The sequence below is a fragment of the Penicillium griseofulvum genome, assembly GCF_001561935.1.
Source record: "Penicillium griseofulvum strain PG3 chromosome Unknown contig_90, whole genome shotgun sequence".
In the NCBI taxonomy this organism is placed as follows: Eukaryota; Fungi; Ascomycota; class Eurotiomycetes; order Eurotiales; family Aspergillaceae; genus Penicillium; species Penicillium griseofulvum.
This window is the reverse complement of record NW_024467451.1, coordinates 85035-110436: the sequence shown is the minus strand read 5'-3', so window position 1 is coordinate 110436 and position 25402 is coordinate 85035. Positions and strand designations below refer to the sequence as shown.

The following is a 25402-nucleotide window of genomic DNA, read 5'->3' as shown; positions in this document are numbered from 1 at the left end:
CTCTCTTTTGGAATGCAAACAGAAAGAATTCAAGATAATTGAAAAGAATACAAGTAAAAGTGAACTTAACAAGTGATATAACCCAAGTATACCCCGTAAAGCGGAGAAAGCGGAGAATAGTCCGATTTCCCCACACGCGGACTATTGACCGCTCGTATCTTTCAACTTGTTTTTGATCAAAAGATAAGTTGATAAAGAAAATAACAGGCGATTATCTTCTTGGCGCTGATAGGATGTGATATCTACCCCAGTTTCATATATAACCCTGGGGGGGATGTATCCCAGTTCTGTCTAACTTGTACACCCCGCTCATAATGAACTCCAGTACTAAAGACCCCAATACTAAAGTGGATCAGTCCACAGAAAAGGATGCTGCACATGTTGCACTCGGTGAGACTCATGATATTGGAGCAAATCTATATCTGGAGGCAGAGCAGTTGACTGCCGAGGAACTGGAGATTGAGGGCGCCGAGGTGCTGAAGATTATCGACTGGAGGATTATGCCCATGGTGAGTTATGACTCTGATACTTTGAGTGCTAGTTCTGACAGTGACATAGCTCTATCTGACATATGTTATTCAATTCCTTGGTATGCAAAATTGATTCATTTCCCCATTACTCTATAACTAACACACCTGTCTAGACAAACTATCACTTAATTATGCATCGGCATACTCCTTGATCCCAGACCTCGGACTAGAAGGTCAACGATATTCATGGGTTGCCGCTATCTTCAATTTTGGTTATCTCTTCTGGGCCCTCCCAGCCAATCTCCTGATCCAGCGACTGCCAATCGCGAAATATATGGGTGGTATGCTTTTCATCTGGAGTGTACTCGTTATCGCTCATGTTGGAGCAAAGAACTATGCAGGAATGCTAGTATTAAGATTTCTTTTGGGCATGGCAGAAGCTGGAATCAGTCCGTGCAGTGAGTAACCCATATCACAAACTACAGACATGAAAAGCGCTAACATACTCATTTCCTATCTAGTGATGAACCTTACATCAATGTTCTATAAGCGATCCGAACAACCGCTACGCATGGCTGTCTGGCTCAGCGCAAACGGCATGGCCACGATGGTAGGAGCACTACTAGGATTCGGCCTTGGCCACTCACACAACACCGCACTCCGCAGCTGGCAGTTAATTTTCTTAACAATTGGACTACTCAACTTCGTCTGCGCCTGTCTCTTCCTCTGGCTCATGCCCGACTCGCCCAGCTCTGCCCGCTTCCTGACCCACCGACAGCGCGTGGTCGCCGTGCAGCGGGTCGCTGAAAACATGATCGGCGTGAAGACTAAAGAAATCAAACCACGCCAGGCACTGGAGATTCTCTACGATTTCAGAGTCCTCTGCTACGCAGGAGTCGGCATCGCCTGCGGTGTGATCAACGGCGGCTCATCGAATTTCGCATCAGCATTGATCAAAGGCTTTGGTTTCAGCGAGATCTACACTACACTCCTGCAACTACCCACAGGTGCCATCGAAGCGGTGGTCGTTCCAATCTGCGGTATCATTGCTACATATGTAAAAGATGCCCGTTGCATCGTTCTCGGAGTCGTCTGTCTGATCCCCTTCGCTGGTCTTTTGGGTATCCGCTTCACCAGCCTTGACCACCCCTGGACTTTAGTCGGATGTACCTGGCTGCAGTATATTGTTGGTGCCCCCGTTATTATTTCATGGAATCTACTTGCCACCAATGTTGCCGGCCACACGAAGCGTGCTGTCGCTAATGGTCTTTGGTTCTCGCTGTATGCGGCCGGTAATGTTGCCGGAGCGAATATCTTCTTTGCTAATGAGTCCCCGCGGTATTACTCGGGTCTGCTGGGCCTGCTTATTTGCTATGCGGGCATCATTGTTCTTGCTTGTGCGGCATATGTGTCGATGAGGTGGGAGAATGCAAGGAGGGATGCTGCAATGGTTGCAGGTGGTAGTGATGAGACATCGGAGGATATTACTGCTCAGGGTATCTTGGATGGCTTTAAGGATATGACGGATAGGGAGTCCAAGCATTTTAGGTATGCGCTTTAGGCTTAAGCTCGCGCTTTAAATTTGATATATGAATTATTTTGAGAGACAGCTAGCCTATTGCCATTGGCGGTCTAACAGTAGAGGTATCTAATAGTATTGCAAAGGATATATTTGAAAAGTTCCATTTCACAAAGCCTTTTTCCGCATGTTTTGCTGTTGAGCTATAGAACTGACAAGGCAAGTAAACATAATGATATCTGATGCTAAAGATACCACTCAAAAGATATCACAATGCCGCTTATACGGCCAACTATTCCTGACATAGCATTGAGCTTGCGTCTTTTTGAGAGTTAATTAGTGACAATGGGTGTGAGACAACCAAATCAGAACTTGTCTTGGCCATCGAATGTCAGTATAGGAATTTGACCAGGACATTGTCCCACAAGGGCAGGGGCGAACGATTACAAATATATATAGAACTTGTAAAGGGTTGCCTCCATCTACATTGGGTAAATGTCACTAATTGCCGGCCTATAGAGTAACCTAGTCTATAAGACAACAAAACAAGCAAATATGGTATGTATGAATTGTTAGTAAATAACATCGTAATAGCAGAAGACAAATAGGGAGAAAAGGTCATAACTAAATTACAAAACAGAAAACCCCTCTAATGCAGTGTGTAAGATGATCTTCAAAGCCACAATGTGGAATGACTTCATATCAACATGGTCTTCTAGCAACAACCACAGTCTCATATGGTGTTAGTCCAATATGATCTGGAAAACTCAACTCGGAGAATGGAGATTGACAGAAGCGCGGCTCGTAATCTGGCCAATCGACCCTCGGCCCAAGCCAGACAATGAAATCAACATTTTGATCACCATAGGTATCAATATATTTAGTGATAAGTTTCGGATCGCGTGGGTAGACAAACATCCACGCAGCAGCCTGTTGGGCGGGAGGCCAAAGGCCCCAACCTCCACCCACGGTATTCATATCTTCTTCGGCGATGTACCGATTAATAGATGAATCCACCTCAACGCCTTCAACGGACACATTTTTGTCGTGGTGCACGATGAGACCTTCCAGGAGACCAGATCCGCTGCCGACTGAGAGTGTGAATTTGGGTTTTTTGGGGAGGAGTGAAGCAAGATAGGTTATCAAAGTGCTGGAGATGCCCAAGCAGCAGTCTGGAAATCTTTTGGGTTCCGGCAATAGCTGCTTGGAGATTTGAGATATATCCATATTGTTTTTGATTCAATTTAAATGTGAGTAGATTGTAGCTCCAGGATGGAGAAGATATCTCATTCGGAGACGGATTTACTTAGCTCCCGGGTATCAGAATTCACATTGGGTATGTGGCTCCTAATTTACAAGTGAAGGTTGATTATATCTAACTGAGAGAATGAAGGATATATTCAGAATATCAGGAAATATTTCAGGGGATAGGTGAATCCTTAGGCAGATATCATATCCCTCAAACATGTTTCTAGTCCTGAGGCATCAATATTACCCTTTTTGGAAGTATATAGCAATGGTTCAAATGTTGCTTGTGACCTCAGAACTTTACAATCGATTAGCTTTGATCCATATCTGATATAATGTAAGCTTAACAGATGGATGTAAGCCAAACCTCCATGGGAGCTATATCATCGAAATAAACGACCGAGCTTAGGTCCATCCAGGAACACGCTGGGCAGTTACCACAAGACTCCGTAGCATTGAAGTCAGTGTATTACCTACATAGCTAGGTAGAGGTTATTAATATTGTATTTATGTTAAAAAAGTAACTACTGTTTAAAAGAGGTATAAACAGAGCAGATTGAACATTTATATCCAGCTTTTTATTACAACCATAGCCCAAGCCCAATTTCTCTTGAAAAGCAGAATAAGCACAAGCTGACTGATATGTCGAAGCGGTAGAGATGTAGATAGAAACAGCATATGGGCATGCCTCATGATACTCGGCCAACTTTTCAGGTTTTCTTCATATGAACCTAGAAGCGTGGTATATATTCCCTCGGCAGCGCAAAATACCACATATGTGACCCTCACAATGATAGGCCTACCTGGGGGCCTATGTCACTTTGTTTAGATATATCCTCTCTGTGATGGATTAGCTATTGAATAAAAGTCAATTTAGAATGACGGGATACCTGCTCTGGACATAATCAGTGTCCCATAAACACAACATATTCCCGGGCAAATTTTGATAATATATGATATACAGCAGAGAGAGATATGTAGAATCTTTGGAAAAGGCGGGCGGCTGGCTTCATATATATACTAGTAGGTATTCAGCTATGACCTGTTTGTAGTGTAGCCTGAACAAAGGCAAACATGCCCTGCAGGTGCAACAATGGCCAAGTGGCATCATGATTTATGAAAGAAAAGTGAGTAGGGAGTGACAGGATTCTGATAATAAGGGTCTTTATGCTATACAGCTATTTACATGGACTCTATGGAGACCTCCCAACTGGCCATACAAGGGGAACGCATGATCTAGTCATCCCTGCTTTTCTTTCTCCCACAACCCCAGAGTTTGTGTTTTTACATAGTGAATTACACGTGCTCACGGTATAGGGAAATCAAATATCATGTGCATTTAAAGCTTCGTACAATCCAGGTATCATGGCAGTTGCCGGGGTCCACCGGTATAAATATCAATCAGCGCGTCCATCTAAGCCTTCTCGATCAACCGATCAAAGATCTGGCTAATCTCCTTGGCACTTTTCTTTGGAAGTCTCTTCTGGCCGTTCTCATAGTCGACAAAAGTAACACCGAAGCGGGTCTCGTAGCCCTCAGCCCATTCGAAGTTGCTATAAACAAGTTAGTCGGATGTTATACCAGAATCATCAAGGGAGCAAAGTTCAAACATACTCTAGAAGACTCCAAGCCATGTAAGCCCGCACATTGACACCGTCATGGGTATAGGCATCAGCCATAGCACCAATGTAATCCCGGAAATACTGCGCGCGGAACTCATCGTTGAGCAACTCCTCGAGCGGCATATCGTTTTCGCCCAGGATACTAGTACCGTTCTCGGTGACGTAGATCTTGGGGTATCCGTACCGCTCACTGAGCCACTTGAGCAACTTCCGGAATCCGATAGCAGATGGTCGCAACCAAGGCGATTGTGTGAGGGGCCCGACACTGACGCCGTTCTTGTCTTCGAGCAGGAGCTCCAGGTTACCAGCGACGTCGTTGATATCCGCCTCTCCTGTCTTGGCGCGGATAAAGTTCGCGCAGTAGTGGTTCATGCCGTAGAAGTCATTGCTGCCTTTGACAAGGGCAATGTCCTCCGGTGTCCAGCTTGGCAAGCGGTCGCCAAGTTGCTTGATCATACTGTCTGGGTATTTGCCGTGGTAGATCGGGTCAGCGAACCATGAGATGGCGAACTCGATCTTGCGGTCACAGGCCTCCACATCGGCTGGGTTCTCAGGATCCCAGGGCTCAGCCCAGTCACCTATTTGATTTGATTAGTAAAGGCTCTATATGCTTTTGCCGGGGGAATGAGGACATACCATTCAGCGTAATGCCAATCTCACCACCATCCCGTTCTTTGAATTCATCACGGTAAATCTTCACCGCAGCTCCGTGGGCAACTAGCAAGCTGTGGCCGACAATCCACGGCTCAGTCGAACTATCTCCCACCGGGCTCTTGGTGCGATCACTTGTGTGGCCTGGGGCGAAGGAACCATTGTTGTATCCAAGGACACTGCTACACCAAGGTTCGTTGAAGGTAATCCAGTATTTAACCTTGGATCCAAATGCCTCGAATACTACGCGTGCGTAGTTTGCGAAATCGGCAACGAATTCCTCCTTGTTGAGAGGTCCGCCGTAGCGCTTGTCGAGCTCATCTGGCAGATCCCAGTGGAAGAGGGTAATCATGGGAGTAATTCCCGCCTCAATCAGGTCATCCACGAACTTCTGGTAGAATTGTATGCCCTTTTTGTTGATTGGATCGTTCCGGCCGCCGAGAGGGATAATGCGGGACCTGTAGTTTTAGCCCTGAGGTTAGCAAACTCAAGATTGAAGCTCGAAGCACAGAGACACGAACCATGATACGGAAAATCGGTATGCCTGAGCACGACATTCTTTCAACAAAGCGATATCCTCGCGTGTGTGGTGATAGGAGTCGCATGCTACATCTCCAGATGCAGCGCCGGCAATCTTGCCGGGGATCTTACAGAATGTATCCCAGATCGACGGGGCACGGCCATCTTCGTTAACTGCTCCCTCAATCTGGTATGCAGCTGTTGCAAAGCCCCAGACGAAATCCGAAGGAAGAGTGGATTGCTCAGTGGATCCCATGGTGAAATGTCAAAATAATAGCTGTAGAAACCTAATTGGAATTCGAGCTATACGTTGACATTTAAGTAGTTTCAGCATTTCTTTTATTTTGTTGAAATCAAGTGTGAGACAACATTTTTCTAGAGCTTCCTTATCGTGACAGGAATGACCTCCGCGATCCGGAGTTGCGTCCGTGTCGAAAATGTCCCGAGAGGCTCCAGCTACTCCACCTCGGCTGATGACGAATGGCCTAACTGCCAACGGTTGAACGGCCCGGTTATATAGAACGTATGGAGTAAGTAGAAAAGATAATTGGATAAAAATGATATGTTCAAAACTTGTTACAGAGCTGAAAAAATGTAAATACAAAACAACCTAATCCTAATACATACATACTCCGCCAAGAACTCCCCGGAATATAATGCGTGCCCCATTCGTGTCATGCCATCTCCATTCCTTCATCGTCCTCAACCTCGGACATCTCATCAGTAGATAGCCGTCGACTTTTGTCTCGGTCACCTAGATCTGTTCCAAATGTGACCATTTCCAATTCAGGTCCTGCGAAGATCCGACCTTCTGTATCCACCACCTCGCAGAGTTGGATCAGACTCTGGTGGCTGAGGGATTTGAAACCGTCTGTTCGTACCACGCGACCCCAGTATGTCAGGCAAAACTGCGCAGCCCGGCGCATCAACCAATGCTCATTGGTCCGTCCGGCACGCTCCCAAACGATCGCCGCGTTGTCTACATCGAGCTCTTGACCTAGCCTATTGACGCATAGGAGGCGAAGCCTCGGCATGTCGTAAAGATTGGCCATAACAAGCATATCTGCCACGTCGATAACACTCGAGCAATACTCTGGATGACCAGCAATACTATCCGTGTAAAGGTAATAGAGAAACGCGCGAACGGCGGAATACGGCTCGGGGATGTGCATCCGCTTAGTGTGGTACTCAGCCATCTGGGCGGAGTACAGACGCTTGAAATGTGGCCACCTAAGCTGCAGAATGATACGGTGCACATGGATGGGTTCCGAGGTCCAGGCGTTCTGTTCCACAAAGGTCGGCTGAGCAGGGGTTGGGGAGACGGACGGCGCGTCGCCCATGTCCTCCGATACGGATCCGTCATGATCGTCACGGATCGCAGTGATGACAAAGTCCGTACCACTTCCGGACTCAGGGGGTTGGTCAAAAACGGCGGCTAGATCGGTTCCAAGCCCAGAAAACTGAGAGGGGCCCATTTGATCAGATGGCCAAGGTGCACCTTGTTCGGGAGGTTCAGCCGAGAGACCGTTCCCTAGCAAGCCATACTTCTCCAGGTCAAGAGTCAGGACTTCACTCATATGATTCTCGTCACTACCTCCCGGTACATTCGCGACATCAAGGCTACATCCTAGGAGCCATGCTTTGGTCCCGGTGTCATTGACAGTGCAGTAATGCCAGCGATGGCCGGGTCGGAAGATCTCTTGGCCATCAGCCAGCCGTTGCCAGCGCAGGGATTTGAGGTCGAGAGCCGAGAGGTTACAGTCATGCGACCGTACGGTCTCCGAAGGCGTAATTAGGTCTAGTAGGACACCAGAGGCAAATGAATGAAAATGAGTTCCAGAAAATAGGGAGGGGACATGGGGACCAGAATCAAACCTAAGACAAGATATGGCACCAGGCGCAACTGGCTTGCGCCGACCCAAATTACGTACTTGCACACTGCCCGAATTAGCGGCGTAGATTCCGGAGCGGGGAGACATTTGGCGAGGGCTGCTAGATATAGAGTCTGGAAGATGAGCCGTCGAAAGATTGACGTCCAGGGAGTTGACGCTACCTTGGGGAGTAGTGTTTCCGGCCAGCGATGGAGATCCCTTGAGGTCGAGCCACCAGATATCAGTCGTTCGTTCCATGTTCGGACCCAATCCACCAAATATCCACAGTCGTGTGCCCCAAACCCAAGCTGTATGATCGAAACGAGCAGTGAAACTCCATGTCCGAGACCAGGTCCATGTTTGTAGATCCAAGTAGGTTAAGTCGTCCAAGATCACGTTCTTGTCCCCTGTCACGCCTCCCACACCTGTCACTCCACCCACAATAAAAAGCTTGTCTTCGTGAATGACCGCAGCGTGGCGGGCTCGGCCGCGCGGGATCGACCCACGAATTTCGGGAAGCGCCCAGGTGAAGGTATTGAGATCAAGGATGACGACGTCGGAGAGGTATTCACGGTGTTCATTTTCGCCTCCAAAGACAATCAATTTATCCCCTTGATGCAATGTCGCTGTATGTCCTATCAAAAATAAAAATTCTAGTTAGAAGGTGCCACTAAACATGGACGAATGAGAAGGGAGAATACCCATGCGAACTCCGGGAATATCGCCGTAGTTGTCAACGAGTTCCCACCGCAAAGTCTTCAGGTCCAGCCGGAGCACGTGGTTGTAAACTAGAAATTATTAGTGCCATTTTTAAAGATCAGAGTTATAAGGAGAGTAACCTTCATCGGTAAACTGGTCAAACCCCCCAAATGCATAAATGCGATCATGGCTGCAATACGTCACTGAGGCATTAACCAGGCACGCGGGGACATGGCCCTGAGCCTTTTTTATGCTCGGTCGATAATCCGCACTGGTCCTGCGACCAGACTGACTGGCAGGCAACAGGTAGGCGTCCTGCATTGCCATAGGAGTACAACAGAACGTTAGAGAGCCTCGGAAGATCCCCAGGGTGAAGTGGTGGGTCTTGGTGGAACTGAAAACGTGGTGGGGGAGGAAAGAGGAGATGTGCCATTCCAGTGTGAAAGGGATCTTTGAATTAGATCCACAACCATACAATAGGCCACATTTTCCTTCATTTGACAATATGAAAGATATTATTGTAGGTTCTTACCTTATTTGTTCATGAATCAGGACAATTGTGTAATTTAATGCCAAGGCGATCGTCACTAAAGAAGGTAAGCGCATTATGTTAACGCTAGTACGGATTTGGGTTAGCGTATTATGTAGCTGAGGTAACCGTTGCTATGGGGAGAGCCTCATACTTTTCAGTATAGCTACCTTCTATTTATTCGATCTCCTGAACTCCCTTTCCTTTTCTTCTACATTTTTTTCAATATCCTCAATTGTCTGCATACTTTTTTGTTGGTTAATCTTGCATTAGCCTCTGCATCGATTCGTATTGCATCTTCTATTGGGGTTGGTCCCATTACATCTACTCTGATATATTACTATGGCTTCTGTTACTGTATCAACTCCGGTGAAGAGCCACCATGGGCTCTTCTCCTCGAAGACTGCTGGAGGTCGTATGCCTCTGAGTCCTTCACCCAATCCCCGTGCAAGCGGCCACTCGTCACCCTTCACTCCTCCTCGCCAGTCTGATGCTGGCCGCAGTCAAGTCAAGTCAGTATATGGTGGAAACCTCTCCGCCCACTTCGCCAAGTCAATTTCAAAAGCTGCCCGCACCACACACCGTGACTCTCCCAAGACAAACAAGTCGAATATTGCCAGCACCCGCACCCGCAAGTCACCCAAGCACTTGGAGCTCGGTGTCTCGGACTGGACTTTGACCGGTACAAGTGCGACAACAGCCAACACTCCTTCCAAGGAGCATGTACGCCGGGAGATCCCCCCCCGTGCTCGTGCCAGCAAGACAACTGTGCGCATCCCTCATAATGCGGCTGATCGTTTTATTCCCAACCGGACCGCAAGTGAGGGTTTAGCCACTACCGGGGCCGCAAAGCCAGAAGAGAAACAACGCCCTAAGAGTGGTGGAGGTGACGGATCATCAGTCCTTGCCTCTGCAGCTAGCGCTTTTGACATTGGTGCACGTGGATCGGATGATGACCTTACTGCTGCTTTGGACAACTTGGGTCTGGATGACAATGAGCCTTCCAGCTACACTCGCCCGGCTCCGGATGCCGTGGCCTACAAATCCTCTCTAGCTGAAGCTTGTGGGGTGAACATGAACACTCGAATTCTCGCCTTTAAACCTCCCCCTCCCGAGTCATCGAAGCCTATTGATCTTCGTGCTCAATATAACCGCCCCCTCCGTCCTGCCAAATCTACAGCTGCTCAGTTCCGCCGCCGCGTTCAAACTGCACCCGAACGGGTTTTGGATGCCCCGGGCCTCCTGGATGACTACTATCTCAACTTGCTCGACTGGAGCTCTGGCAACCAGGTCGCCATCGGTCTGGAGCGAAACGTCTATGTTTGGTCTGCTGAGTCTGGCTCTGTCAACTGCCTTTTGGAGACTTCCCCCGACACATACGTGAGCAGCGTGAAGTGGAGTGGTGACGGTGCCTACGTTGGTGTTGGCTTGGGAACCGGAGAGGTCCAGATCTGGGATGTTGAAGAAGGTTCCAAGCTTCGTAGCATGTACGGCCACGACTCCCGCGTCGGTGTTATGGGCTGGAATAAGCACACTCTCTCCACTGGAGCCCGTAGTGGTCTTGTCTACAACCACGATGTTCGTATCGCAGAGCACAAGATCGCTGAGCTGGTCTCCCATACCTCTGAGGTCTGCGGTCTCGAATGGCGCTCTGATGGCGCTCAGCTCGCCACTGGCGGAAATGACAATCTCGTCAACATCTGGGATGCTCGTTCTCTAAGCGCCCCCAAATTCACCAAAACCAACCACCGTGCTGCTGTCAAGGCTCTGAGTTGGTGCCCTTGGCAATCCAATCTCCTTGCCACTGGTGGTGGTTCCTACGACCGTCACATTCACTTTTGGAACACCACCACCGGTGCCCGTACCAACAGCATTGACACTGGTTCCCAAGTCACTTCCCTGCGTTGGAGCAATCACTACCGCGAGATCGTCAGCTCTAGCGGCTTCCCCGACAATTCTCTCAGTATCTGGAGCTACCCGACTTTGGTTCGCAATGTTGAGATCCCTGCTCACGAGACCCGTGTCCTCCACAGTGCTATCAGCCCTGATGGACAGATGCTGGCCACCACTGCCGCTGATGAGAGCTTGAAGTTCTGGAAGATCTTTGAGCGTAAGGCTGGTACCAGTGCCTCCTCCGCTCGTGAGGGAGGTGTCGGCAGCAAGGCTCAAATGACCAAGTCTATGACCATCCGCTAGACATCTTTTGCAACATTTCCTCCTGTTTTTCTCGTTGGGATACCCTGGTTCATGGTGATATTGAAAGCATTGATGGGCTGGGACATTATTTTCGGTGTAATGGTTAATGATTCTGTTTTTGGTGATGATTTCGGAGTTCTGATGGTGTTCTCTGTATTTACTTTACCGTAAGCTGGCTGTACAAATTGTCCAAATGCCATTCTTACGGCTGCATTAATTCATTTTGCTTATCCATCTTCTCTTTCATCTGTATCTTGCCTCTCTTTATCTCAATTTACTTCTAAGCTCCTACTTTAAACGGGTGGGTTGGTCGATGACTAAGCCTCCGGGATACAGTGGGATTTCAACCGCAGAGCCGTGACTTTCACCTTCGCCAACCCATCGGGAAACTCACCGTCTCGTTTCCCTCTGATATTTGCACTTGCATCTGTCTTTCAAGCTATTTCTTCTCTTTTCTATTTGTGTGCAGACTACAGATTCACAAATTGCTTGATATTGCGTCATTCGTGTGCTGATCGACCAGCACTTCGGCAACTTGATAGTTGCGACGGAGCACTTTACTAGTGAAGCTATCATCACCTAGTACACTTCCCCCGTCATCATATTGCCTGCTCTCGAGTCCCTTCACATAATCATCCACCAGCTCATCACGGTCTTCTTGCTCCGCAATCATGTCCAACCAGCAAGTGGTAAGTCCTAGCTTCTTCTCCGGCAGCCCTGCCTATTCTCAGCCGTCGCTTTCAACAGTCTTTGCTCTTCCCTCATAACTGTGTCATCCAGTCCTTGAAACCAGTTGAATTTTCTTTGATCCGAGATGTGAACTGACACATGGCTTCATAGGGTGCGGTCTTCGAGAAGGTCATCCAGGAGGTCTGCGATGCCTCCCAGGTTGACTTTGAGGAAAGCGGTGTCGATCAGCAGACCCTGCATGATCTGCGTGAGGTTAGTACCATATCCTTTTATCTATATATCTGTCTTGTGTTGTGAAAGTCTGGTGTGGATGATTTCCCCAAAAGCGGGGATGGTCGAGGTGGTGCGGGAGGCGGTGCTTATGGGGGAACACGGGCTTATGAGTCTTCCCTTTATATGTGCCGCTGTTACCCGCTTAGGCAGTTTTAGACCGCCAAGATTCTGTCTTGATTATGCAACCTTGGAAACCTGGGCTAATTATTATATCTACAGACCTGGCAACACAAGCTTTCTTCTGTGAACGTCGCTCATTTCCCCTGGGATCCTACTCCCCAGCCTGCTCAGCAGCACTCTGTTCCCATCCCGACGGCTACTGTTCCCTCAAACGCTCCCCGACAACCCCCTCCCCAGCCGCAATATGTTCCTCCACCTATGCCCCAAGCTGCGCCCTCGCACACCATGCCCATGGGTGGGCCTCGCATCAAGACCGAGCCAGGATCTAATGGCCAACCTGTAATGCCGCACATGACCACACCCATGCCCCCACATGGTCTCAACCCTCAGTCGGCTCGCGACCGTGCTGCAAATGCGCTTCATCAGAAATACGGCGCGGCAGCCGCTAACTCGGTCCACCAAATGCAAGCCCAAGCCCAAGCTGGACAAGGATATCCCCAGATGCACCCCAATGCCCACGGACAAATGCCACCAATCAAACAGGAACAGAGCTACCCGCACATCGGTTCTGGACAGACCGATGGTGGAAATGATGACCCAATGGCCGACTGGAAGGCAGAGGTAGCCCGCCGCAGAGCAGCTGCCGAGAGTGGGGAAGGTGACCGACTTCTGCGTGAGCACCTCAAGCAGCGCATGTCTCAGTATGAGGCTGGAGGTCTCCTTCGTCCCTTGGGAGAGCATGAGTCCTCTGCCAAGGTCGCTCGCCGTGCGGCTCTCACCGCACCCCTCAGCCAAAACACTACCGAGTCAACTTCATCTGCCCCTCGCATCACTGGCCAGTTTGATGGAGGAGAAGATGGTGTTAAGGAGGAAGATGAAGACGCCATCAACTCGGACCTGGATGATCCAGATGACCTTGTTGCTGATGACCATGACGCAGATGAATCGGAGGGACAAGTCATGCTTTGCACATACGACAAGGTCCAGCGGGTGAAGAACAAGTGGAAGTGCACCTTGAAGGATGGCATCCTGACCACTGGTGGCAAAGAGTAAGCTATCCCAGTCTGCCAGAACTATGCATATGCTAACCCTACTTACTAGATACGTCTTCCACAAGGGCCAAGGTGAATTCGAATGGTAGTCGAAACGACATCATCGCTCCATGTTTCTTCAACCTATCTTCGGGTTGCCATTGACGACATCTTTTTCCTTGTTCTGTAACAATTTTTTGCTCATCATGTGCTCTCTCATGACACAAACGAAAACCAATCTCTACATCTTTTCAGTTACGCTCTTGAAACGGTTTGTACAAGCGAAATATTTCTCATGATTCTCACTACCCAAATATCGCCATGGTCAGCAACAGGGTCTTTTCTTTTTTTTTCTTTGATTTCGAGCTTCCAGTGGCTCACGGCGCTTACAAGTGAGGATGGGATTCTGCTTTTCTTGTTTTTCTTCTTGTCTATCTTGCTAACTACCATACCTTCAAGGTTGGTTTTGCAATTGAAAGACCGAAATGTTTGCTAGTTGCAAATAAGCACAAATGGAACTATGATTCTGAACAAACTGTGGACTTCCACTAAGCTTAATTTCTAGGTATGTAAACCATCCACGTAGAGGTTTAGATAAAAACGCCGTCAATTGGGATAGTAGGTGCTGAAAAGGCCCCCTACCAAGTCTAAGTCCAGAGCCCAGGTCTACAACAGATAAATGTAACCGAAAATTAAGTCAAAAATGAGTAAATAGCAAGACAAGAGGAAAAAAAGAAGATAAATGACAAGAGGCAAAAAGAGCCAAATCGTATCCAAAAAAATCCATATCTACAATGATCCGACGCCGAGAAACCACACTTTTAAGATTTCCAGATCCCAGATCCAGTCCCTGTCCCATCCTTAGGTAAAAGAGATGCAGGGAAGAAAAAGCGAACACCAACTGGGTGTGAAAGAGGATAGGAGAAGCGTAACAACCCCCGAAACCTCGTGCCTCGCATATCATTCCAGTTAAACCCAGATCCCATTTGGCCAACTTTCGGTGGTATTTGGATCCAGGTGCTCCATGCTTTTCGGAGCTTGCGGGCGAGTGACCGTCGTCGTTGGGAGACCGTCGTTGGGAGAGGCACATGAGCGAAGACACTGAACGCAATCATGAAGGGCGGGAAGGGGGAGACAAGGCACGAAGATAGTCCTTGCCAGAACGCAGCAAAACAAAAGAATAGCAAAATGGGGAGAAGGGGTTCGGGTGATATCCAATTCCCCTAGTTGTCTCCCATGGAAGATGTCGAATGCCGTATGAAGAAGCAAAACAAAATGAAGAGGCAAAGCAGGCAAGTGCAAGCAGTTTCTTCTAGACAGCTCTTTGCTGAGAGGGTATTGATCTGCTCTATTACCAGGCCAAGTAGATAGGATCTGGGAACGGCGAGGGATACCAAGCGGGGTAAAACGATCATGCCAGGAGGATCTACCAAGCAGCAGAACGAGAAGCAAAGGGGCATCAAAAAGCCCAGTCAATAAGTAAACCAGAGAGAACAATTTTCGAAGAGAGGAAAAGAAAAGCAATAACTCCAAAGTCACCGGACCCAATTCAAAATCATGACATCGTGTGTGTAGGAGAGTGCTCTCTCCCCCGAAAGCCGTCGAGATCGTTCGCTTCAATTAGCTCGGAATTATATATGGACGTAATGACATATTTATTCACGGGTTCACATAAGGCCTTCTTCGCCAATTCCGGGGAGGCCAGCTCCAGCAACATTGATGTTTTGTCCTTGCATGACTCCACCACCGAGGGCGAGGTTACGACCCCCAAGCTGGAAATCTGGGTTGCAGGGTGGTGAGTGCGATTTATGGTACTTCAACCCGTTCAGATTCTTGTAGCGCTTGCCGCACACCTCGCAACGGTAGGGCTTTTCCTTCTCCATGCCAAGCGTGCCGGGGTATGGCGCTGATGTCTCTGGGTTGACGATTGAGAATGTGCCATCGGCGTTATCATGAAGTTGTTGGTTATTATGGCCATGCTGGAATGAAACGTGGGGTTAGAAAAAAAAGTATAAGACGAATGGGTGGGGTATCATGTCAAACTTACAGCTTTGTGATATTTGAGTCCATTTTGGTTCTTGTATGCCTTCTCGCAGCCGATAACGGGGCATCTGAACGGCTTTGGTTCTTCATTGGGAAGAATCACTGTGGTATCAGGGACACCGGCCAGCAATTGTTGTTCGCGGATCCGTCGTGCAATATCGCTATTTGGGCCATATTGAGCTCCACTGAGCTTGAAGTGAGCGTTAGGTGAACCCATGCCGCCACTGGGGCTGAACAGTCGCTTGGCTGGCTCGTCAATGCAAAGATCGACCATGTCATTATTGTTCCCGTTGAATCGGCCAAACTGATTCTGATTTTGGCCGCCCATGGTGTTATTTTGCATGCTGAGATCACCGAATCCACCCATCATGCTTTCGTCAATTTCGGCCGGGGTCCCTGGCCCGGATGAATCGGGCGTATTTCGGAATTGGGAATTTTGGAGCGGGTTGGCCATCAGAGTTGGGGTGTTGACGGAAGAGACAGTCGGGTTGTTCTGCAGTGAAAGTGGTCGTCCAGATCCGATCGGTGTACCAGGTTGCGACGGTGTGCTAAATCCTTGGTGGCTTGGAAGCATACCCAGATTTAACTGCTGCTGGTTGGAGTTACCATATCCACCCTGTCCACCGTCATGCAGCTGAGAAGAGAACATCTGCGAGCCTGATCCATCTCCGTCTCCTAGAGCGTCGTCCAACTCCATGTCATCGATTGTGTCTAGATCTGCGTGATGCAATGGTGATGGGTTCTGGCCCAATTTGCGCTGCATGTCGAGGGTCCGGTCGGGCTGCAGGCCACGTCCTTGGCTGCCATGCTGTTGGTTCTGTTGCTGTGCGATTGCGGCAGCCGCCAAGGCAGCTCGATTTTCACCCTGGCTCGGCCGGTGGCCTTGATTGGGTGACTTGGTCGCATGGGCTTCTTCGTAGTGTTGTAATAGGTCATGGAGCGTCGGTAACGTCACACCGCAGCACGAAAAGTCTCGCATAAAATTCGCTTCCAGCTTCGGGAGATACGATGAGGAATGGAAAGATGGCGACTGGAAGGTAAATGGTGAGGTGCCAGTCATTATGATACTGCGGAAATTTTCCTTGGTCAGCTCTTGATGCAGTGCGACAATAGCAACGGTGGGCGGTTCCCCCACGGCTTCTAGGTCCGGACAGGCCACTCACTCATCACGTATCCAACTACCGACAGATACACCACCCCAGCTCATACCACCCACCAAGCTCCCTGCAAGCGACTCACGACGACCTTTGTCGCGGTGAGATCCCGACATGGAGATGGGTTTCGTCCCGTTCCCCCATTGTGCTGTGGCTGCGCCGATCGAGTCTTTACGAGGTGGTGGAGCCTTAAACACGCCGAGTCCTCCTCCGGGGAGATGTGAAAAGCTCCCTGTACGCTCGCCGTTGCCCGCTCTTTGCAGCGCCGAGGTCAGATTAGATGCCTGTTGGCCCGGCGGCGACACCGAGGTCGTCTGCCGAGTGGAAATATCAATGGGCGTGGAACCAGTCATCGTGATGAGCTGCTCGTATCAATTTTTGGTTAAAATAATGAGAATTCCAAGTCGAGGTTAGACGAATCGATAACCTAGTTCCCTGTCCGGTCTTGCGCGATGTCACGCCAAACCCGAGGGGCTTATGGATGACAGGGTTTCTTCGAGTCCGGCGTTGAAGCGCGAAGCTCACACAAATAAAATCCGAGGAGAATAAAGAATGCGACTTTGAGACAGTCAGTGCCCCTCGATGAGTGGACTTTTGAGTGGATGGCGGTTTTTGGGCGGGTTCACACGCAGGAGTCCACCCTCGGATGATGTCCCGCTTTGGCAGAAAGTTGTCGAGTCACTTGAAGGAGTGCAGCTCCCTCTCTTTTTTTTTTTTACTTTTTGTTAATCTGGAGACCAAGTAGCAGGAAGGGAAGGGTTCGGATTAGAGAGAGTAATACAATCGAATAGTGATAAGTCGAGAAATAGCAGGGGCAAGGATTCATGGAGACGGGGTATGAGATGGCAAGGTTTCCGGTTTGGGACAAGCGCCGTTACGGTATTTACGCACGTGACCGTTTTCCTTAGCGGATCTTGGCCCCGACCTGAGTAAATATATTTCGATAGTATACACACTATTGGTAGATCTTTGACTATCACGGTTTGAGAAACTAAAAGCGTACAGAGATATATGAGGGTATATCAACAATAAGAATGTTACTACTGTTACTACACACCGCTTGCAGGTTGCGACATCTGGAACGTCATGATCGGTAATGTACCAAATTACCTGAAACGGCTAGTGTACTGTATTTTATGACTAATTTGGTTTAAATGGCCGGTAAGTAAGTGGCCGACATAACCCCCGAATCGATGATGGTGATATATGTTGTATTTCTTTGGGGGATAATATCTCCTGCGGATAAGTATTGGATTCGTGTTGATATACGCAAGCCGGATACGTCTACTCCGAGAGAATGATTTTATTATGTTGAGCGTAAGTGGAGTAGCTAACAACACCCGTGGACTTTCTTCAGCCAATATTGAGCTTCTCTCCCGTGGTTCATTGTGAAGAAAGATGCTCCACTTTCTACACATCTTCGCTCCCTGAGAATAAGTGTCTAGATCTAGAGGTAAAGATATAGACGTTGAATAAACTCAGATACCCTGTAAAATCCGGGGTCATCTGCAAGGGGTGATCTGAGATAAGAGATCTGAGCGGATTTGCTTTTGGATTAAACGCCCATTCCATAGCCCTTTGAAGTATCAACGGGCTATGTTGCTCCAATAAATATATTATTTTGTCCTAGTGTATACTCTTCCCCCTATTCTATGCTCGACCTCCACCAAAAGAGCCGTCGATCAGGGAAACTTGAAAACTATAAGTGTCCTCAAGTTTCAGTTGAAAGACAACTGGGGGTCTTGGCTTTGGCGCTAGAAACGCGGCAGAAGCAATTGGGCAGACTTCCATCTATTTTAGCGTATCTTGACTACACCGCCTTTCGTATTCAAGGGCTTTTTTCGAGGCTAACAATACATATTGTTAAATATTATTATTATTCTGTACTCTTATGGTATTATATTATATTATTTGCGGAAGACCCGCGTATTCCGAACATGAAACTTCCGAGGTTCGGAGTCCGCTCTACGCCCGTTATAAAGAAAACATGTGTAAAATATATTTCTTACCTTTTCTATCGGTTCGGGGTTATTTCGGGTTGAGATCCCCATGGTCTATACATCGCCACCCATAAACCTATGTACCATTTCAATAACTTCAGATATGTTTTTTTGAGATAAAGCTATATTAATGTATTTCCAACTGGTAATTATATTCCCTATAATTTAATACATACCTTAAACGACATTCATCCCAGAGTATGGCCCGTTGTGCTATGTATTGTAGGCCGTGTTTCATACCTAATTTTCAGACATATTGTATGATGTGTCCTACGATGGTATGATGTGTAGAAATTTGGTCTCGATTTATCACCCATCGCGTAATCAAAGGTATCCTACTTTTTCTAAACATCAAGGCTCATTCCCTGTATTCAGCTCTTATTCGATAACCCTGGGAGTCATCATAGGTTGAAACCAACCCGTGTCATATCCCCGCACCACTTTTATTAAGTCACGATTACAGCGTCGTACGTGTAGCTTCTAGATCTGCAGTCAGATTCAGGCTGACATGGAGAGACGAATCTCTTTTTGATATGAACAGCACCCCACTTGTCTCAACTGGCGGGGGTCGCGGGGTCTTCGGTCTTCCGCCAGCTAAGAATAGCATCTTTTGCCAAGATAAACATGAAACGAGATAACTGACAGTAAATATTGGGATAGCCTGCGACATACAACACAAACGTCTTAAATTAATTTATATTACCGACTTGATTTGATTTGTATAACATGGGTTCTCTACATCCCTTCAGTATTGCGAGAATAACATCAAGTTAAATACTGATGCATAGTTAGTTTCCAAGATTATGCCCTAGACGCCGAGAAATACTATCACTAAAGATTTAGCCTGAGATTAAATCAGATCAATAGTCACATTTGATAAGCGTGCAATATATCTTTACCCGGGATGCTGCAGCCACTACAGAGAGGCTCCTCGCTCTTGCGTTCTGCCAGGACTTGGCGTACCGGTTTAAATTATCATCTCGACATTTGAAGCAGGATCATCTAGTGCTACTAATGACCAGGAGAATTATATCGATGTTGTTCAACCTTGCTACAAAATCGGAAGGCCATTGGCTATGCGCAGACAGTGAGAGTGTGTAACGAGTATAGTAGTGGTTTCTTTTAGGGCTATCTTCACAATGCAGCTCTTTTTTTTGCCCGGAAAATGATTCGCCCTATGGTTATGAGATGAGTTACCATGTCTGTCGATCGAACCTGGTCTTTCTAGGATTCTGTATTCGATATTCAGTTCTGGAGGATACCACGTCAGGGTACTACACGCATATAGATGAAAGACGTCTCCCGGCGTCATTTCTAATATCTTGGTGTCCCCTTTCATCTTCTATCTGAGAGACAGCAAATGATAGACATAAAGCAAGAGCCGAAACTGTAGATATACGTAATAATATTAAGAGAATCAGAGCGGTTCTCCCTCATTTCCGTGCTGGTTCCAGCGATCTGCCGCAAACGGGCGCCGGCGTGACTATTTCTTTTACAAAGCCACACTTGGAAATAAAATATAAATTCGATTATTAAATTCCTTCTGTAGAGTAGCAAATCTGATATCCGAGAGGTATGACTGTTGCTAGGACGTTGTTCATGGTGTATCCAGAAGACGGAAATCTTTGTGGTTCGCACTAGGAACGTCCGGACAGGTATACTTTAGATAAGCTGTTTTGTTGCGCGGAATGTTGAGTCTGGTAACCAACATCTTGAAGGGCATTTAATTTTATGCGTAGTATGGCCTATATCGTATTCCTGTTTTTGGTCGTAGGGGTATGGCTTTGTGTTGTAGATATATTTTCTAGAGGAATGTGTAGTGGGAATGACAAGTGAAAGCCTTATCTAGGTATGTGAGTGCCACATTCGAGGGTTAAGCATTTTGGAGATTGAACTCTATAATGACAGTGTTGCGATTAAGATGAGATCAAAGATCAAATGTTTAGACATGGTGCTTTGGTCCAGTTATCTGGGTGGGGGTGAGAAAGGGTCTCTAGACTTTCTAGCGCCCATCTAGTCGAATCGAGTTAGAACACGTAGAAATTTAGACTCTATATGACATCAAGTGCAGATAATTGTGGGTTGCTTTTCAACTTTATAAGTGTAAGTAGATAACGAGACACAATATCCTCGGGCTATATCTTGAAACACCTAAACTAAAGGAGCACAATCATTGCCCCCTTCCCAAGAAGCAGCGGTCTGAAACTACGCATAAACGGGTAATATATTGAAAAATTGAAGTAGGACAGCCCCTAAGCAATTTTAAAACAAGGTACGTGCAGTCCCTAGGAGGCTCACAAACAAAACATATTGAGGGAAAAAGGTACTAAGAGCAATCCACATGGTAGCACAGATCTACTCCGTATTACTCACAGAACCGGTGATATTAGCAATTGGCCGGTGAGAACCTTAGTACTAGCCCAAGCCCTGAGTATCTTGACAGGTATCTAGTTCTCCAACTCGGAATCCGAAAACCGACTCGGCTAATTATCCTTCTTACAGAATTCACCTCGTATCACATCTGTCATGTGGTTAAAATTTAGTTAGTCTAATTGGACACGGACAATTTAAAGTAACCGAATCTATAGATGGTTAGGCTAAATAGTGCACTATAGGCCCTGATCTTTCACCGGCGGAAACGTGTGGGGAAATAAATAATAATCCGATGAGGGGTAAAAGGAGAAGGAGACTCACCGAGAAAACATAAGTAGACAACCCTGGCAATTGTGGACCAGAAATGCTTTTTTTTTCTCGAAATAAACAAGCCAATCCAATGCATGAAGCAATCAACGTGCAAGGAGAGTACAAAAAAGAAAAACAAATCAATTGTGAACTGATAAGCTGCAACAGTAAGATTGGCAACAGGGGGGCTTGGCAGCGTTGGCAATGCCCAAAAATAGGTGCTGCTTGGAAATACATACATTCACGACGTATAATAGACACTGTTACCTAGGCCGTGGAACATGATCCGCGATAAGTGTCCATCCCTGTCCTCCCGGCCAAGGCGGGAGTATCTGATTGCGCAAGGCTTGGCGGAAAATCATCAGCTTGGCACCACTTGGCAAGCATGCAGGACCTCCCTCGCGTCCGGCGGGATGGGGATCCTCTACGGACTACTCCGTACAACCTAGTATTTTGGTCATGCGGGCTGAAGAAAACAAAATTTAGTGGCAAAAGTGGAGTGTAAAAGAGTCATGTGGATGGTTTGAAGAGTTCAATTGATTGCTAGCTTGCCAAATGGGGCAATGTGTATGCTTCCCAGAAGCGAAATAGGTAGTAACGTAGACAATTTTTGAATGAAAAGCATGTAATAATTCCAAGACGCCATAAAAAACACCCCTATTGATTTTCCTGTCCTACCCCATGATGGGGTGGTTCCAAACTTCCAGATTGGAGTCGCTCAATTGATTTGATGGTTGTAAAAGAGAACAAAAACACGCATGATAAGCTCAATGATGTGTTGGTTGCTGTTATTGTTGTATATCGTGAAATGTAAATGAGAAAAGAAGACTGTAGCGACTAGGCTGCTCGATGATAGAGCACCTAGTGCTTCTTCTTGCCATGACCAAGATAGAGGAAACCACTAGGAAGGGTGACGGCAAGGTCATCGAGAGAGTCTGAAGAGTTTGTAGAAATAGAGCTATTGGTGCGGACACGGCCGAGGGGAGCCAACTCAGGGCCCTCCGCAATCGAGCTGGTCTCAACCTGGGACTCGTCTTCCCAGACGCGGGGATCAGGGCCAGATTCAGTGGGAGACAAGACGAGGAACTTGTTGGCAGGGTTGTAAGGGCCAGACTCAGTGGCAGAGAGGACCAAGAAACGGTGGGTGGGAGTGTAAGTATACATTCTGAGGAAAAATATTCGAAGGCTTTGTGTGTGGAAGAAGTAATTCGGTTAAAGACGGGATCTTTGGAGTGTTGAAGAGAGTATTGTAGATGGAGGAGTTTGGATGAAAGTGAGAAATCTTAGGGAGATTCCACCTCACTTATATAGCCCAGACCGAGATAAGCCAAGAGGGACCTTGGGGAGAATGAGGGGCATGCTGTATCAATGACGGGCCCGAATCATGCCGATCCAGCGAATCCAGCACATCATCTCTGGCCCGGGGGTAGTGGATACGCGGTCATGCAGTTAAGCCACTCCCCGCAAGTATCGCCCATTAAAACCATAAAGGAGAATCCCAAACATGCTGGAGAGCTTCACATGTCTTGGCTGAAAAAAGGGGGGATCAAAGCCAAGAGCTCACTATTGACCGACTATCGATCACCCTTTCTTTTTCTGAATGCTTCGACTTCGCCTGTCTTGGCTCTGACATTGTCACACCAGAGTCTAGGCGTCTGGCCGGCCAACAGTCATTCCTAGCAGCCATGGAAAATATGTTGACTTGGCGAATTAAGCCCTGTGTCGCAATATGCTTTGCCTAGAGAAACCCGTTACCAGCCGAAACTCAAGGACCTCGGAAGATCAACAGCCAGGATGAGGGGCTAAGATCCGAAATCTAATGGCTTTCACAGGCTCTCGTATGCATCCACACCTATGCAGTATGTGTGTTAATAATGATTTCGGGTGGGAAAGTCTTACACATTCCGAGTTCTTTCGTGGACAGTTCCATTCGCCAATCATTCTGCTCGCTGCATGGCCGCTAGGACCACCGGTTATCCTGGGGTATTTCATCTTCCCGGCCTTTATCTTAGGGCACCCGATAGCGCACACTTCGCTCCTCGTAGGGGAAAAAAAGACACGAGAATGACATCATACTCTAATTTTCCCCAGAATTGAGAATCGCGACTCGAGATCTTGTTAACCGAAGCTGTCTAGATTCGGGTAACTATCTGTCCGGGACATGACATATGGGAAGTAGGTTGTTTTAAAACTGATCTGCTGCGAAGAATATAGATGTTGAACTGAAATTAAATTTTTTTGTTTCCAAGGTTCCTTCTTCAAGTTTATTTAACCTTCAAACTGAACCTTGGGAGCCCTCATCACGTGGTACAACCCTCATGCAGTAAAATACAAACAATAATGTTAGATTGATTTAATTTTAAGATTTTAAATTTTTTATTTCTCTGCAATACCTAACACAAAACCAACAGCGGCAAAACAGACTGCTCAGCGACTGGTCCCGACGTGTCGATTGCGTTGCTGTGCCTTGCCGCCCCTAACTTCGCGCATCTCTACTCGCTCGGAGTTAATATCCCGGTGGGCCGGCGGCTCAGCCAGGGGAGAGCCTCAGTCGAACCCATATGAACGCTACTGTGCCATGGCTGAGGAACTTGGTGCTTGTCACCAGTCATTAGCGCTCTAGAATTGATTGATAGGCCATCGTTGATTTCTTTTCCCACTTGGCCCTGCTGCACGATCGCGCTAGATCAGACAAAGAGCGCCTCTTGGTTAATATCACACTCGGCCAACGCCGACCATACTATACCACAGCACGTCTGAATTTTCTTGGCTCCGGAATTGTTCTTATCCTTTACTCGCTTAACCTCAATATTATTAAAAAAAACGCCTTGTCACCATGCAGTCTTTCGCATTTTAATCGCGCAGAATTTGCGGCTATCACCAACTGCGCCATAGAAATGAGCCTTATTCGCCTACCTCCACAAGTCGAGGCCCATTGCAATGAAGTTAATGAAGTCATCTCCTGCCATATCGAGACTGATCTGGGGTGGAGTTTGGCCTGGAGGGCCGCCTTCTTTGAATTTGGTTGGCTCCCGATGCTACTTTCAGTGGTCTGCCTATCTAGCCCTACATCACAGTATCATGAAGGTCTGGAGCCAAGACTCTTTGAGTTCCATGCGGGGTCTGGAGGTACTTCTCAAAATTACATTGAATATCCCAATATACGGAATTCAAGAAGAGTCATCGCAATCTCATCAGCCTTGTCCAATTAGTCACACCTCCTGCGCCGTTAGCGAAGCCGCAAGCGCATTCTCTATGGGAAAAAAGAAAAAAACCGTGGCAGGTGCCTTCTCTATAGTATGAGCCATGTCTTTAGGGCTGTGTATCAGGATCATAGAGGTTTGTCAGACGGGGCACAGCACGTTCCTGATCCACGCTTCGGCCGCAGCGTTGATCCTATGGGGTACCATTTAGAGAGGGGTCACTGTTGGCGCTCAGAATATGAGCCTTGACACTGGCTGCAGCGCTTTTAGAGTGATGTCAAGTGCTCCCTGCAGCCTGCGGGATTTGTAATTTGCATCGGTAGTCATCCTTAGGGCTTCGGTGGCCTTGGCCAACCCCTGCTGCTGGCGAACCGCATATCAATAATCGTGGCTCTTCCCGGGGGCACACCACTCTAACGGTCCACCTACCACAAACTCTGCTTTCTGTTGGTAAAAGCATATGCCCTGGATATGGCGCATGTGAATACCATTTACATGCCCTCCATCACCTTCTCTTTGACTGCGCAACAAGTGATCACCAAGTTACTCCTGCATATGGCGCATCTAGATGGGTGAGTTACAGCGCTTGTGGGGGGATGGAAGGACCGAACCGTTTCTAGGACTATCAATGGTGTGTTCTTTTTGTTTTCTATTGGGTTGCGCAGTCAATTCACGTCTATTGAAGGAGTCATCGAATGCTATAAAGCCAGGCATTGATCCCCTTCTTGGTTCACATCATATCAATCAACATCTAGTGTTTGAGACCTCCTTCAAACTTAGTGACCTTCAATTCGCTGTACTCGTTTCTACATTATCTACAACTTGACCTCTCCAACCGTCAATATGTGTTCCATCTACATCTTTGAATACGCTTGCGGCTGC

At 47.5% G+C, this 25402-nt stretch overlaps 7 protein-coding genes across 7 annotated transcripts; 3 read left to right on the top strand and 4 right to left on the bottom strand.

Moving 5' to 3' along the window:
• Positions 1 to 314: 314 nt before the first annotated feature.
• PGRI_043730 (putative MFS allantoate transporter) lies at positions 315 to 2031 on the top strand (the record flags this gene model as incomplete). The annotated part of the gene is made up of 4 exons (XM_040792086.1): positions 315 to 509; positions 559 to 589; positions 644 to 928; positions 992 to 2031. The coding sequence occupies 4 exons, from the start codon at positions 315 to 317 to the stop codon at positions 2029 to 2031; spliced, it is 1551 nt and encodes a 516-aa protein (XP_040649142.1).
• A 2620-nt stretch (positions 2032 to 4651) lies between these two features.
• Positions 4652 to 6285, bottom strand: PGRI_043720 (Glycoside hydrolase, family 1; the record flags this gene model as incomplete). The annotated part of the gene is made up of 4 exons (XM_040792085.1): positions 4652 to 4790; positions 4852 to 5437; positions 5496 to 5968; positions 6032 to 6285. 4 exons carry the CDS (start codon positions 6283 to 6285, stop codon positions 4652 to 4654), a joined length of 1452 nt encoding a protein of 483 aa, XP_040649141.1.
• A 418-nt stretch (positions 6286 to 6703) lies between these two features.
• On the bottom strand, positions 6704 to 8926 carry PGRI_043710 (Kelch motif domain protein; the record flags this gene model as incomplete). The annotated part of the gene is made up of 3 exons (XM_040792084.1): positions 6704 to 8535; positions 8602 to 8688; positions 8740 to 8926. The coding sequence occupies 3 exons, from the start codon at positions 8924 to 8926 to the stop codon at positions 6704 to 6706; spliced, it is 2106 nt and encodes a 701-aa protein (XP_040649140.1).
• A 544-nt stretch (positions 8927 to 9470) lies between these two features.
• PGRI_043700 (WD40 repeat domain-containing protein) lies at positions 9471 to 11324 on the top strand (the record flags this gene model as incomplete). The annotated part of the gene is made up of 1 exon (XM_040792083.1): positions 9471 to 11324. The coding sequence occupies one exon, from the start codon at positions 9471 to 9473 to the stop codon at positions 11322 to 11324; it is 1854 nt and encodes a 617-aa protein (XP_040649139.1).
• A 671-nt stretch (positions 11325 to 11995) lies between these two features.
• Positions 11996 to 13548, top strand: PGRI_043690 (transcription initiation factor IIA large subunit; the record flags this gene model as incomplete). The annotated part of the gene is made up of 4 exons (XM_040792082.1): positions 11996 to 12013; positions 12165 to 12266; positions 12507 to 13456; positions 13509 to 13548. The coding sequence occupies 4 exons, from the start codon at positions 11996 to 11998 to the stop codon at positions 13546 to 13548; spliced, it is 1110 nt and encodes a 369-aa protein (XP_040649138.1).
• Positions 13549 to 15105: 1557 nt separating this feature from the next.
• Positions 15106 to 16988, bottom strand: PGRI_043680 (zinc-coordinating transcription factor SFP1; the record flags this gene model as incomplete). The annotated part of the gene is made up of 3 exons (XM_040792081.1): positions 15106 to 15417; positions 15486 to 16621; positions 16691 to 16988. 3 exons carry the CDS (start codon positions 16986 to 16988, stop codon positions 15106 to 15108), a joined length of 1746 nt encoding a protein of 581 aa, XP_040649137.1.
• A 5190-nt stretch (positions 16989 to 22178) lies between these two features.
• On the bottom strand, positions 22179 to 22481 carry PGRI_043670 (uncharacterized protein; the record flags this gene model as incomplete). Its single annotated transcript, XM_040792080.1, has 1 exon — positions 22179 to 22481. The coding sequence occupies one exon, from the start codon at positions 22479 to 22481 to the stop codon at positions 22179 to 22181; it is 303 nt and encodes a 100-aa protein (XP_040649136.1).
• Positions 22482 to 25402: the final 2921 nt, after the last annotated feature.